The 15,279-nt window shown below is 37.8% G+C and overlaps 1 protein-coding gene across 2 annotated transcripts; it reads left to right on the forward strand.

Moving 5' to 3' along the window:
* The first annotated feature begins 1,202 nt into the window (after positions 1-1,202).
* On the forward strand, positions 1,203-15,235 carry il21r.1 (interleukin 21 receptor, tandem duplicate 1). Of its 2 annotated transcripts, none has more exons than XM_080426901.1 (9): positions 1,203-1,267; positions 2,317-2,435; positions 3,422-3,530; positions 4,708-4,871; positions 5,465-5,610; positions 5,707-5,887; positions 6,065-6,164; positions 9,305-9,398; positions 13,955-15,235. In XM_080426901.1, exons 2-9 carry the CDS (start codon positions 2,375-2,377, stop codon positions 14,585-14,587), a joined length of 1,488 nt encoding a protein of 495 aa, XP_080283027.1. In that variant the 5' UTR covers positions 1,203-1,267; positions 2,317-2,374; the 3' UTR covers positions 14,588-15,235. The 2 variants fall into 2 exon arrangements, with proteins under 2 accessions (XP_080283027.1, XP_080283028.1); XM_080426902.1 differs by having other exon boundaries at positions 1,223-1,267; positions 2,344-2,435.
* The last annotated feature ends 44 nt before the right edge of the window (positions 15,236-15,279 follow it).

Raw genomic sequence — 15,279 nt, forward strand, 5'->3', positions numbered from 1 at the left:
CTTTAAAATCCTGTATCTCGGCTCCTGTGTTTTACTATGTATTTTTGGCGAAACATGCTATTTTCAACTGGGTATAACAAGAGAACGGTCAACGGGAGGTCACAATGACATTTTTTCTTTTTTTCACGGAAGCACAGTGATTTCCTCCGTGATTAGCAACCATCAGGGGATCGATCATACTGGAGAAAAATATTCGTTGTTCTTGAAAAAATTGTCAGAATGCTTAAAAATGCTGGCAGAAGCTACCTGCCAGCATTAGAAAGCCCCTGGCAGTGAATATGATAATTAGAAGTTTCCTCTCTTCTTTTGAGCTGTTTTCACCAGATTCTCAGAGCTATCAGATGATATATTGTGATTGTCATTATTACAGATCATAGTGGGAAATGGCATGACCCTGATAAAATACAGAAACTACTTGAAAGCTAAATACATTAGTGTAACATTATGAAGCTGTTGTTAACACCTGAAGGTCACTGTGGGCTCTGAGAGGCTCACAGCCATATATGAGTAATAGTATGAGTCATTTACCTACAGACAGGCTTAGCTAAAAAGTCCCTAATTAACTTGGTACTGTGTGTAGGAGTCAGTCAGATAAGGGTCTCATGTTTCACTGGAAGTCAATGGAGAAGAGAATGGGCTGACATTTTGCCAAACATACTGTATAGAGATTACTTTATAGAACTGATATCAGACTGGCCACATGATGTCTGAGATCCAGACAGAACCCATTCCGTTTTATACCCAATCTTGTTCATTGACATTTGTATGGGTAATATGTACAGTATCTTATAGTGTTTACAGTATACAGTATATTTTAATCATTAATTCCCAAAACTCCAATATACTGTATCCCTTACTACCTGACATACATCAGTTAATGTAAAATAAAGTATCAAGTAAAAGTGTTACCATTTTCTTAACCTAAGATTTTCAGTACATTACACGTTACTATACTTTTTAGTTTTTGTTTTAGATCTGTCATTCTGTAAGGATAGGGTAGGTGTCACTTGTCAAACGGAAGTCTTTGTATGTCTCTATCTTTCTTGTCATGGTTAGCTAGTTTATATTCAGAAGCAATGTGGCTGTGGCTTGAAGGGACCCGCTCAGAAGGGTTCAAACCACATCCTTGGTGACACAACTATGACGCTCTCAGTGTCAGAGATGTGGAGCTGTGTTCCACTGAACATGCTCAGATGAACTCGCTAATGCACCCCTGGTTACCTTCAAGGTGGTCCATGGAACTTAACTTAGTAAAATAAAAGAGAAGGTAAGATTGATATCCTTAAATACATTTTCAAATTGAATGTTTTGCCAATGAACTGAAAGAAGATGAATACATTTACTAGGGCTTTTTGAATGTTATTTTATCCCCATGATGTACTGTACTAAATAATTTGATCGAAAAACAGTGAACTTGTTCTGGGAATTTCCACACTGTAGACATTATTATGGGGTTCAGTAAAGCATGGGGTTGAAATTGGCAATGAACACTTTGGTACCGCTATGTGTGAAATATTTGTTAGCATAAAGTGTCAAATTAAAAATTATTAAATGTTGATTCTTGTGAGCAAGAAGCTCTGACAGATATGTCACTAACATACACTATCAAAGCTAATGGGGATATTCTAACTTGCTTGGACTGGATGGAATGGATTAGATCAGTGGTTCTCAACCTTTTTAGGCCGCGACCCCCCAAAATAATCATATTTGAACTGGGGACCCCCCAAAATAATCATAATTGAACTGGGGACCCCCCAAAATAATCATAATTGAACCCCCCTGACAAGCAGTTGTCAGGGGGAAGTTGAGGCATTACATTTAGTTTGACTCGGTTCCACAGATAAATATTGTGAAAATAGCAGATCCACAAGCTCACAACGCCTCGCCGTTGTAAGCTTGTAGATCAGCTATTTTCACAATTTGTGCCTCTTTCTTATATTATTTGTTAATTTTTCCAATGTTTGACCATTTTTTACACTGAAGTATAGTTTATTGGTTACTTTTGATGCAGTAATTGTCTTTTTTAATTACTTTCACTTTTTTATTTAAAATTTAAATTGTCACTTTACTGTCATCTGGGGACCCCCCAAAAATCATGTGGGGACCCCCCTGGGGGTCCCGAACCACATGTTGAGAACCACAGGATTAGATCAGTGGTTCCCAAACTTTCTAGCTCGAGACCCAAAGGAGAAATTTGGAGTCTCCCCGGTACCCAAACTAGTGAAAATAGCTGTTTATTTTGACTAGTATTTCCTTTTTTTTAATCTTTCGAAATAATCATTTAAAGATTTGTAACAAAAAAATTGTTGGTTGCAGTGATGTTGTTGCCTTTGTTCTAACCAGTGGATGAGAAGAGTAACCTGCCGGTATCCCCATGGCTGTTAAAGTTGTGTCATTGCTGCTGTTGTTGGATCTCGCTTGGTTTATTCAAGATGGTACGTTGGCATATCATAGATTTGTATCAGTATTTTGTCATCTTGTGTATTGTGTTTTTTTAGTTTGAGGTTTGAGTTTTATTTATTAACACAAAAGCAGTTGAAATCAGAAAGCTAGAGGAGAACCTCTCCTATAATTATAGAATCACAATAATATAACTACATGTGTATACAACATGTTTATAAATGCATACAATACTTTCAAAGGGCATCCATGTAGATTTAACTACAGTATATACCTACATAATACTTTATTCTGTATACATAGCTACTAGGTACTGCACATACTGTACATACATACATTACATACATACAAACCTACTACCTACCTACATAGGCGAGGTTGAGAATAAGGCCTATTTCTACTTGTTGGATATGTGCTTTGTTTGGTAATTTGCTTTAAACACTAACACTAAGGGATGGAGATTTCTTCAATACAGTATTAACGATGCTCGGGTGGCGCAGTGGTAAAGTCCCTGCCCACACCGCGGAGGTTGTAGGTTCAAATCCTCCGTGGTGCATCCGGCTTTGTCGAGCGTCTACATGAACACAATTGGCCCGTGTTCGTGGGAGGGCAGCCGGGCGGGGAGGGTGATAATAATAAATAATAGTCACTGCACCTGTTGGGCGGGAGGAGTAGGACGAAGGCTCTACGTCCTCCCGGTGGAGGCTCCTCACTGTGGTAAGTGAGCCAGTATGATTCAAGAGCAGTGAGAACACAGAAATGTGTGTGGGGAGGAATCAATTTGCTTAACAACAAAAAATACAGTATTAACAGCATTCCAAAGAGTTTGACCTCTACCATATTGTGAACAGTGATATTGTGATTCAAGATCGTACGCCGCATATCATAGATTTGTATTAAAAAAGAGATCTAAATTAACATTTAGTGTTTCTATTAATAAGTTATGTTGGAAAGGCAGTGGATGACACAGCATGACTTTTATGCAAAGGTGTAAAATTAACCATACTTTTTGTTTTTGCAGTTAGAGCCCTCTGCAATGTCACCTGCACAACGGACTATGAATCTAGACTGAATTGCTCCTGCTCAGACACGGCCCCTAATTATCCAATTCAGATAGAGGCCACATGCAGGTATTTTGCTAGAGGAAAATTACTATGAACTGTACATATATTGCAAAGATTATGCCACTGTTTGGCTTGTGACACTCACTATGGAGCCTAACTTAAGTTTAGTTGCACAAGGGTGTCCCCTGCCGAAACCAGCCGATCTGCAATCTCACAATGCGAGCTTTGATTGATTGATTGAAGTTTTTATTGACAAAAATGCATATACTGTACATGAACATACAGTATATTATTTTGTTCTGATCTGTCAAAAGGATAAAACAACAAAAAAAGCTTGAGAGCTTATTTCAATTGTGGTCCTTGAGTGTAAATGTGTGCGTAAACTAGTGCCATGTGTTGAGTTGTTGTTTATTGGGGGGTTAGACAGAATAAATTAAAGGTAGGGTAAGTGATTTTTTTTTTTTTGTTAAAAAGGTTAAAGTACTATATTCTGATAGTAATCATTGCTACAGAGCGTTTGCTCAGTCACAGGGGTGTCTCCAGCTCTTTTGTAAACAGAATAGAGAACATTTTCAGGTAGGTGACACATTTTAAGCCAATCAGGAGAGAGCACTAAAAATGCATTTTCTGTTTAATAAAGAGCTGGAGAGACATGGGAGATTCCTTTTACTGAACAAACACTCTATTGCAATGAGTACTATCAGAATATAGAGCTATTTAACACTTATTTTAACCAAAGTAAATCACTTACCCTACCTTTAAGCACAATACTTTGGTGGCTTCAGAAACAAGCTTTGAGCTGGTTCTCATTTTACAGAATAAGCCTAGCTTATTACTTGGTATTTTGTAGGCTATTTGTAAATCATTTTGTAAATTAAGGCAGAAATACACCTGACAATAGCAATATTTTGGAGAATACGAGATGTGCAAATATGATGTGCCAAAGTGAGCCACATGGTCAAATAGAGTTGATTAAAATTACTCCTGGCCAAAGCCTTTCCTTTTTTGGGGGGTGGGGGGGGGGCTACTGAGACAATTTAAAAGTCAACCTTTGGGCCAATGTATTATTTATGTCTCTATATAATAGTGACGGTGTGTGGGCTCTACCTCTTTTAATATCTATGGTGGCACAACGATTAATTACACGGAAAATGGACAATTAAGCACCAATTTAAAACTCTAAGATCTAAGAAAGGATTTGTGATTTTAATTGCAATACATCATGTGCATCCATTTCCTGCAGTGACTATGAATATGAAATTATTGGGAGCTGTGAAATTGTGCCTGAAGAGCCTTGGTGTCTGATGGAACCAGAGGATTTTGAAGAGATCACAAGTGTTGAGACCATATGTACCGCAAAAGTTCAGCAAGGCAGTGAGTCGACTAGCTGGAAACTCTGTGATATGGGTAAGACAATAAATTAGCTTTGACCTTTGTTTATACATCACACTGCATTAAATAAAATGATTAAACGGATAATTGGATACAGATAAAACCAAAGTATATATGAGGACTCAAAAGGATGATTAAAAAATAGAATATATAATAGCAATATATAGTATGTATGTATTGCTAAATACATTTCCAATCAACAGCTTTAAGTGAATGGTACAGTGTGAACAGATAGCCAACCTGAGCCTTGGCATTTAAAATAAAGGTTCCTCTTATTAGGTACATTATTATTGCTGAGGATACCCAGGATTTGCTGCAGTGCAGTTGGTGCAGAGACCAATCAAACACTTACAAAGTAACAAGTACAACATATTACAATCTGACAGTACAGGAACAACAGGACCTCACATTTAGTGCAAATGTGTTAGATATTAGATGGAAGGAAACTATACAATACATTCAGCATTTAATGCCTATTCTATACTTTATTGAACAACAGTTTTGCGGGCAAAGAATAACAAGTTGAGCAGTTAGATCTGCTATTTTCAGTGTGTGACACTGTATAAATTAAGCATAACTGTTTATCTGCCACTTTGCACCTTTCACAGTGAAGCCTTCACAGCCTTTCAACCTGCAAGTGACGAATAATGACAAGTCATTTAACATTACCTGGGACGTAAACAACTCCCTTAACGATACACCTCGATGTCTCAGATATGTGGTACGGCTAAGGATGGACCAAACCTTAGCAAAGGTAATACTAATAAGTGCTTTGAAAATGATGAAATATTACACAGCTGTCATAAAACATTAATTGTTTACTTATCATTTGTTCTTTTTATATTGACAGGATTCAGAATATCCCATAATGGACCAAAAATACATAGTGATAAACAGTGATACATTGCAACCACATACTAAGTATACAGTGGATGTCAAGGCCTCACTATGCCCAGAGGACTACTTAAAAGGGCCATGGAGTGAATGGAGTTTCCCAACAGAATTTAGGAGTTTGGAAAGTGCGATTGAAGGTACATTTTCAGTCCCTATCCCTATCCCTATCCCTATTACACCTATTGTGAGACACTCTGGATAAGTTAGAGAAATAAGATGTAGATCTTATTGTAGAACGTTACCTTTGTCAATGACAATAGTGAACATTCTATTAATTAATAATGTATATATTTTTTAATTAATTGTTTTTGCAGGAAATTCTTCAGCACAGGGGTACATTTCCATAGTCATTGCCATCTCCATTTCCATTTCCATAGCCATCGCTTTCCTGGTTCTGCTTTACTTCCAGAAGCCGTGAGTATAGTTCTTTATTAAAGTGTCTCTCACAGAGAAAACGTCTGCACATTTACATGCAAGTCAAATTTGTCTGCAACATGTTCAGCTTAAAGCTGCAATCCGTAATGTCGGCGACTGCCGAGCTAATCCTGAAATCATCTTTGGGCAGGGGATAAACTGCCCTTTGAGCTTCATGTAATGCCACTTGTCAACCAGTAGTGGTCCTACCCGACCACAGCATATACATTTCTCAGTTAAGAGCAGGGAGAGTTAGTTATTATAATGTATTAACATACTCTACCATAGAGGTTGATCAAGCTATTCTCACAAGCTCTGAATTGTAATGTCACCAAGAGATACAAATGGTAGCTGTGCCATTGGAAAGGAATTGGGGACTAACTGTGGAAGTATTTTAATTTGATCCTTTGAAGAGATTAGCTATAGCTATATAGCTTATAGACTATAGCTTTATTTTTTTTACAGTAATACGACATAACCAGAAACTGTTCATATTGTTGGACAACCATCAAGTATAATGCTATTATGTCCACCAGTTTGGTTTCCTATTCACTATCAGTTGAGCAATGTGAGAGTTTGCTTACTGATGACATCATCATCATCATCAAAAGAGTATTCCCACTTGATGTTAGCTTTTGTGTTTTTCTCTGGTCAGTTTTTGGTCAGTGACTCAGACCATGTACTTTTGGATAAGGATAAGAGCATCTGTTGAATGCCTAAATTGCAGTTGTCAGTTGTTCAGAAATGAAAACTCGGTCATCATATTACAGTAATAACAGGCTAATGTTCTTATAAATGTGTCTTTTTGTAAGAAAATTTAATCTAATCAGATGACAACCCATTGCTCTTCCAGTAAATTAACTGTGAAGTTTCTCACTTTTCAATTGACACTTTCCCGGCATCACCTCCTCCCACATACAGTACTAAATGTATAACAAGCAACCACTGCTGCTGTGCACTATGTGCAGAGATGTAATGCACCCGAACGGAGGCCAAGCATAGGAAGTCATGCAAAGTATCTATATTACACCAGCGCCGAGAGAACATTATTGATATTGAGGTCACTAATTGTGTTAAAGTTAAACTAATCTATGGATGAATGTTTTTTTTTATACGATCTGATGATCGTGTAACTGCTGATATGAGGTATAGGAATATGTCAAATACGAAAACCGAAATGCTTATCAGGACATTGTTGAACATTTAGTACTCATCGTGCAAATAGTACTAACAAAAATAGGAATCCTTAATTACATATATATAGCAATTAGCAAAGTAAAAACCTGACACGGACCTCACTCTACCCGGTGAAACGCCTCGTTTATTTTCAGGGTGCAGACTGGGATACCACTTCACAGAGGAAATAGCCTCGCATTCACTTACTATTTCCACAAACTTAGTTATGCTAAAGGCTACTTTTAACACTAGAACGACCACAATTCCATAACTACCAGAATGCTCATAGCATAGTCATTCTGACTGTTCACTAATTATTTGCGTATACTTTCCATTATAAATATAAAATCAATAATTAAATGCATCTGTCAGGTTAGGACGGGTAATAAGAAACATCAGGACATTAAATTGTAATTCTAATGAATGTGAAAATGTATTAATTAATACAGTACCACAGAATGGATCAGTGTCACTATCCCATCCTCTAGCACCATCAGACCCAGCCTGAAGCTTGACTAAAGCCTCTGTGAAATTCTTCTTCTTGTGGACATTCTGTTCTGATATATTTTTGTCTGTTCTGTTGTGTTTATCGTATTCAAATGCATAGCTAGTTTATTAGTTTGTCTGCAATTCTTTCAATTTGGAATAACAAAGCTGCATTTAAAAACAGTAAAAATGACTGCCTTGGGCGTTTTAGAGATACAGTAAACAATAAGCTGCCTGTTTTAACTCCAAACTGTTTTAGTTTCTGAATGCAGTTTTTTTTAGGAGCACAGATTGACAATTTTGGTTGTCGTGAAGATATTTCCACCGATACCATACTGTAACAATCGTAAAGTTATTGTATTACCTTAGCTTTAATATTGTTATTGTCATGTTGACAGTTTTGCGGAACTTACCCACTTGCATTTCACTGCTCATACCTGTATGAGTAGTGACAAATAAACCTTCTTGATTCTTTATCATCTATATCTGCGGTTCTCAAACTGTGGGTCGGGACCCCAGGGGGTCCCCAAATTATTTTGTGGGGGTCTCCAGATGATTAGCTTAATGTGCAACATTGTTTTCTCACTCAACAGTAAACAAACCAACATACAAGTGTATACCTGCACATTTATAAAGTGACAATTTAAGGACTTTTAAGACCTTATTAATTACTGTGTCAAAAGTAACTGGCCAAATTGTCAAATATTACCTTAGAAAGAGGCTAAAGTTGTGAAAATGGCCAATATTTATCTGTGGAACCGAGTCAAACAAAATGTAATGCCTCAACTCCTACAATTCTAAAGTGCTTGTCAGGGTGGGGGGGGGGGGTCCCCAGTTCACATATGATTCTTTTTTGGGGGGTCCCCAGTTCACATTATTTTGGGGGGTTCCCAGTTCAACTATGATTTTTTTGGAGGGTCACGGTTTGAAAAGTTTGAGAACCACTATACAGTATTACAGCCCCACAATGCCTAGTCATAATGTTTTTTTACAATGAGTCTCAGATCAAATAGGATTTAAAGGAGTATAGTTCACCCAAAACATGACTTGTTTTCTATTAAATAAACACCCCATGAAGCCTTGAATTCATGGAGATTGTTTTGTTTTTGTCGCATTCCTAAGCCAATAATTTGATGACCGGCGGAAAGATGCTAATGTATCCGGTAGGAGACTCAAATGACCTGCATTTGAGTCTCCTACCGGAGAGATCGCCGGTCATCAAATTATTGGTTTAGGAATGGGACAAAAACAAAACAATCTCCATGAATTCAAGGCTTCATGTGGTGTGTAATTGATAGAAAATAGTACTTTTTGGGGTAAAATACTCCTTTAAGCTGTGGTCTGACCCCTCTTTCCAGGGGTCCAGTATGCAGTAAATTAAAGAAATGTCGAGGTTTTGTATTGGCATAGGCCTATGACATTCTGTTGCCTACTTACAGTGACAAAAATAATAATAATAGAATCATGCCTCTGTTCAGATTTTGGCTGAAAAAGATCCAGATGCTGACATACATCCCAAAGGCAGACAGCTTTTTCTCGCCCCTCTACCACACCTATGATGGGAACTTCAAGGTAAGAGACATGCATTATACAGAAACTGCTCAAAAGTGCTTATGTAATTTCCAGATTTGCCCAGCAGGTGTTGCCCATGAGGGGACTTCAGCACATCTGGGCTCTTGGGAATTTCCCTGACTCCATAGATGAGTGTTGAGCGGAGATTGAGTCAGTATACGCATGGGGGCTTCAAGAGGCAGATAAAACAGCTGCCTAAAGTAGTGTGGGTAGATGATTGTGTATGAGTCACCAGAGCTGATATCCCCCAAATGGAAAATACCGTGTTGATTTAAATGTTCAACTTTAAGTTTCTGTTGTGCACTCTGGGAGTACAGAGTGAGCATTGTGTGTTTTATATGTTATATAAGATTTAGGTCTATTTGTGTTGAACTGTTATTGAACTGAGGGCTATTTACCATGCTTCTTGAATGTTCCACGGGTTTGGTCACACTTTTGCAGAAACTTGTATAGACATGGACTGCATTCAAGGTTAAAGGTTTTAACCTTGAAAGGAACATTTTAAGTAGTTGGTACTGTATTGTTCCTTCTTTGTATTCATTTGGATTAAAAACAAATTCATCATTAGAGCTGTGTTCTCATGCAGTTACAAAGACACCCAGTAGATGGTGCTAATATGATGGGGGAAATTTTGTATTGTACAATTGTATAGACCATATTCACACGCGGCCATATTGGAATTTAACATTGAAAGTGCCGCCACCCGGGGTGGCTACTTTCATTGACTTCATAGAAACATGGCCGCCATGTGAATATGGTCTATAGTAGGTGTTTCTGTTATGTGTGCTATCACAAATGAAGGCACATGTAATTGTTTCCTTTCAATTATTCATGGCGCAAGTTTCATGGCAACCTACCCCCTTGATTTGTAGATAACTTGTCTGTGGAAACTTTGGCCTAAGTTTAGCGCTAGAGGAAAGGCCATGAGGTCACCAAAATCAGTAGGACACATCTTTTGTTGTTTTACAAGTAGGACTATTCTATATTATTATGATAATCTGTAATATGGATTTTAGCCAGACATATGCATATTTTCAAAGTGCAGGTGAAACGGACGTTGTTGTCCATTTTTGGGCGGTGTAGCCGCCCCTATAAGTGGGGTTGGGATACCTCATTAGTACACCCTTCGCTGTACTGTGATTGGCTCATAATTAGTACACCCCTAGCATTAGTACACCCCTAGCTGTACTGTGATTGGCTGACTCTATTGGCTGACTCTATTCAGCACTGTGATTAGCTAGCGAGACACATGATGAAATAAATAACCTATAAATAGGACTATGCGCTTTAAAAAAAAACTTTTTTTTTAAGTGAGCTTCCATCACTGTGATGACCACTGTGATGACCACACCGCCCACTTCACACTGGGTGTGATTTTTGGGCGGTGTAGCCGCCCCTATAAGTGGGGTTGGGACACCTCATTAGCTGTACTGTGATTGGCTCATTAGTACACCCCTAGCTGTATTGTGATTGGCTGACTCTATTGGCTGACTCTATTCAGCACTGTGATTGGCTAGCAAGACACATGATGACATTAATAACCTATAAATAGGATTATGCACTTCCAAAAATCCATTTTTTTTGGAAGTGAGCTTCCATCACTATGATGACCACTGTGATGACCACACCGCCCACTTCACACTGGGTGTGATTTTTATATACATATATGGTTATTATATTATTCAATGGTAGTCAGAAATCTGAAAGTACTAGTGATGAATGTATTAGTGAAATATGAATGTATTCATAGTGTTGGGGCTATCTCTGGTCTCAGGGTGAGGGAAGGGATTGTTTATCCTTGAATCTGAGAGAATAATACCTGGGCACTTCAGGAGACACTACCCAAATAAAATACTGGAGTACTCGACTGGTCTGCACGTATTTATCATTTTGCAGGGGTGACTGAAGTTTCGACTTGCGTCCCCCTCAGAGTCAAACAGAACAAAGGAGAGAGGGGAGGGCTCTCCCTTGATGATGTCAATGTCAGCCATTTTGCATTGAAAAAAATGAAAAGAATATTCAATATAAAAAATAGAGACATCCACCACCATAGACAACCAATTGTATAAATACATGAATATACAATATATACGGTAGCATTCAACAGTGTTTCCCCTTTTGTAGGGCAGGTGATTTAAGTTTTTTTTTTAAACCTGATAAACACTGTAGGCTAAAGGCCAAAACAAATCAATATGATTTGTTTGGTGAGCAAAATTGGTATGACTATGCTATGGCATGTCACTATGTGGATGCAAACCATGGTTCCCCTAGGGGAGGCATCATCAAAAAATGTCTGCAAAGGGAAGCCTTTTGTATTTATACCCCTAATGCAACATCTACCTGTTTCTTGTGATCTCTAGTTTTCTCTATCCAGGTACTTTTAGGCTCTTTTGTGGAAATAATAACAAGGTTTACAATACTCACATTTATTAGTTTGGGCTTTTCGCCTAGAGTGTTTATCAGGTGGGTTAAATGTAATCGTTATTTTTAAAAAGTGAAAAATATGGTAATATACCCTCTAAAATCTAAAGCTTAAATCACCTGCCCTACAAAAGGGGAAACACTGTTGAAAGCTATATGTATATTTCATGTATACAGTTGGTTGTCTATGGTGGTGGATGTCTCTATTTTTTATATTGTATATATTTTTTTCTCACTTTTTTCTATGCAAAAGTGCTGACATTGACATAATCTCCTTTGTTCTGTTTGACTCTGAGGACTCTGAAGTCAAAATGTCAGTCACCCCTCCAAAATAATACATACGTGCAACAACTGGTATAGGCAAATACAAATTAAGATATTCTTCATGAATTTACAAAAAAAACATCAAGCCACCTGCTTATATTTGTTGGCAACCAATGTAGGTAGTCAGGAGGAAGCCGGGCTTCACTATTGCCATTATTCAAAGACTGAAATCCAACTGTTTTGACTGACTTCAGTTTATGAGGCATGTTGAGTCCTGAACATTTTTCATGAGTAGCTATCAGTAATGCCACTGCAGAGTAAAAAAACTGTCTTGACAGAGCTGCAGACTTTAATTATTGCTATTGATGAGTCCGACTGCTTATTGTGTAAGGAATTAAAAAAAACTGTTCTGACTTAACTACTTAAGGCCCTGTCCAGCCCAAATCTGATTTGAATCACATTCTTTAGCCTTTTTCAGACTTCCTAAATCCCATATGCCTACATTGTTGAGCGGAGTGACTTTTCTACAGTACATTAAATATATTTGTTGAAAATAGCCGATCTACAAGGTTTTCCCCACAATATGAATGCTGGGGTTTAAGTGGTTTAACCCTATATGCTTAGCTGACCAGAGTCCCCAACGGATATTAAGTCTGCTCCTGTTTTTGCTGTACATTAAATATCTTTGCTGAAAATAGCTGATCTACAAGCTCACAACATTCGGAGCTTGTAGGTTGGCTATTTTTGCCGAATGATCACCCCAGAATACGGACACCAGGGTTCTTATGGTTAATACTCTCACATAGGACTTACTTTATAGCAACAATGTACAGATAGATGAGTGATGTGATTCACTTTTCTTTCCATGCCATGATTCACGATTTCTATATGCAATTGCTTCTTTGATCCTTTCCTCTGTTCCTTTCCTCATAAACTTAACAAAAAGGGTACAATTAAATCAAATTTAACCCATGCATACATAATTTCCATGTAATATGTAATACATTTTCAATGGTTGCAAAAAAAAACAAATAATAGTATGTATGTGTATATATATATATATATATATATATATATATATATATATATATATATATATATATATATATATATATATATATATATATATATATATATATATATATATATATATATATATATATATCTCTCAACGAAAGAGGACAGAGAATTACAAAGAAGTAAAAGATAGTTGGGGGGGTACTTAAGCTAAATAGTTCTCATCCAAAGCTGATAGCACAATTGTTTAAAGGACAAATATAATACATACATAAGCCCAGAAAAAATATCCATGTGACCCAGAACTGGTGTTCACCGTCACACAATCTCACTTCTGTGGTGATTGTTGGCAGTTTTGGATGATGACGAGAGCTGATTAAATTATGCTGAGAAGTTCCAACTGAGGATGTGGTGTTCTTTTGATGAAGAATGAAGAACTTTGCGCTTATCTGAGAAGCATCTTGTTTGAAACAGCACTCGTGGCTGGGTACATATTGTACTTACAGGTAACATTGTTTTGTAAGTTAAATAGAGGAGAAATGTCTGTGTTTACTAGTTTTATTCTTGGACTGAGATGATCTGCTTTTGTGTGAAAATACATTTGTGTGTTCCTGAAACAATCATTTGTGTGATCCTGAAACGTTTAAAAAGTTGCTCTGGACAAGAAAGTTTGCAAAATCAAAAATGAGATGAGGAAAAAAGAGCGGACCTAGTATAGAGCCCTGGAGGACCGCGGTCAACTGAGTAAATAGGGTTTAAGTGGTTAATGGTGATTACTGTTTCTTTGTAAGACTCCAGGCATTGTGTACAGTATACTATACTCATCCATGCCTTGTGTTTTCTCTTCTTTGCAGGACTGGGTGAAGCCGTACTTCAGTGAGATTGACATCCAGATGATCAACACTGAGAAACAGCAGGGAGCCCCTGACTGGAATACAGGGAAAAAAAGCTTCATTGAGGATAAAGAAAAATATCCATGTGACTTTTACAATGACTGTTCCCCCCTTAACAGCGCCTCTTTGCTCCACTTCCATGAAGGCTGCAGTTGGCAGGGGACAGGCCACTCCACTGGTCACATTTCAATACACACAGTCACTCTGTCTGGGGAAGAAGCATCTGAGGAGTCTGTGTCAGGGGGCTCTACAAACACATTCAGAACTTATCAAGTTGGAGCAGGCTTCAGTCCATACCCAGAAGACAAAAAGGAATGTGCTGAGAACCAAGAACATATTGAACCAGAGAAGGTTTCACTTGACTCTTTCTTTTCAAACGAGCAGTCAGAGGACGGCTACCCCTGTGTGGACTTGGACACCATTGATAGTGGTTTTGGAGAGTCTGAATGCAGCAGTTCTGTGAACGCCGAGTCCAACGCAGAGGGCCGTATGGACTCTGTTGTATTTCATAAGCAAGAAAACTCAAACTACGTCAGGCAGTGGATGATCTGTGGCACCAGTGACCCAGGGAATGAACTTCCAAAACCCATCTGACAAGTGGATTGTCTAGTAGTTAGAGACACTTCATGTCCAGTAAACGATTGATCCTGGTACACTGGTCCTGTTTAATCTACACACAATATGCTCCCTATTGCTAACATCATACAGAAACATAATTATCCTACCATTCTTATGCTGACAATAAACAGTTGCACGGCTCACTTTCCCCTGATTACCTCAGTAATGTGAATGACTTCCCTGATTCAGTACAGAATTGAAGTGGTTTACAGTATCTCCTGAACAGCACATCTCAGACTGCTTACTGCCTATAAACCAATCAGACCTCTTAGAACAGATATTGATCTCATAACTGTACGTAGAAGGAAATGTAATTCTGGTAAAGGTGCATTTAGTCACTATGGTTCTTCTCTCTGGAACGAACTGTAACATTGCATTGCAGGATCCTGTGTGGGTGTATGCATGAGTTGTAGGTGTGGGGTAGGGCATGTGGATGGATGTCATTTTCCATTCTTTATTTTAAGTGTGCGTGTGGGAGAGATTACAGTGTCATGTGTTTGTATATCTTTTATATACAGGTATTACATTTTGTATATATTGTTAAGACTTAATGTACTTGTACTGTAGTATATCTTTGTATATGTTTTTATTCTTTGTTTATTTTAAGAACATTGAGTCTGTATGACATTTGTTATATAAATAAAATTCAGACCTCAGTTTGCAGACAA

The sequence above is a fragment of the Gymnoscopelus braueri genome, assembly GCF_963280865.1.
Source record: "Gymnoscopelus braueri genome assembly, chromosome: 4".
NCBI classification, from domain to species: Eukaryota; Metazoa; Chordata; class Actinopteri; order Myctophiformes; family Myctophidae; genus Gymnoscopelus; species Gymnoscopelus braueri.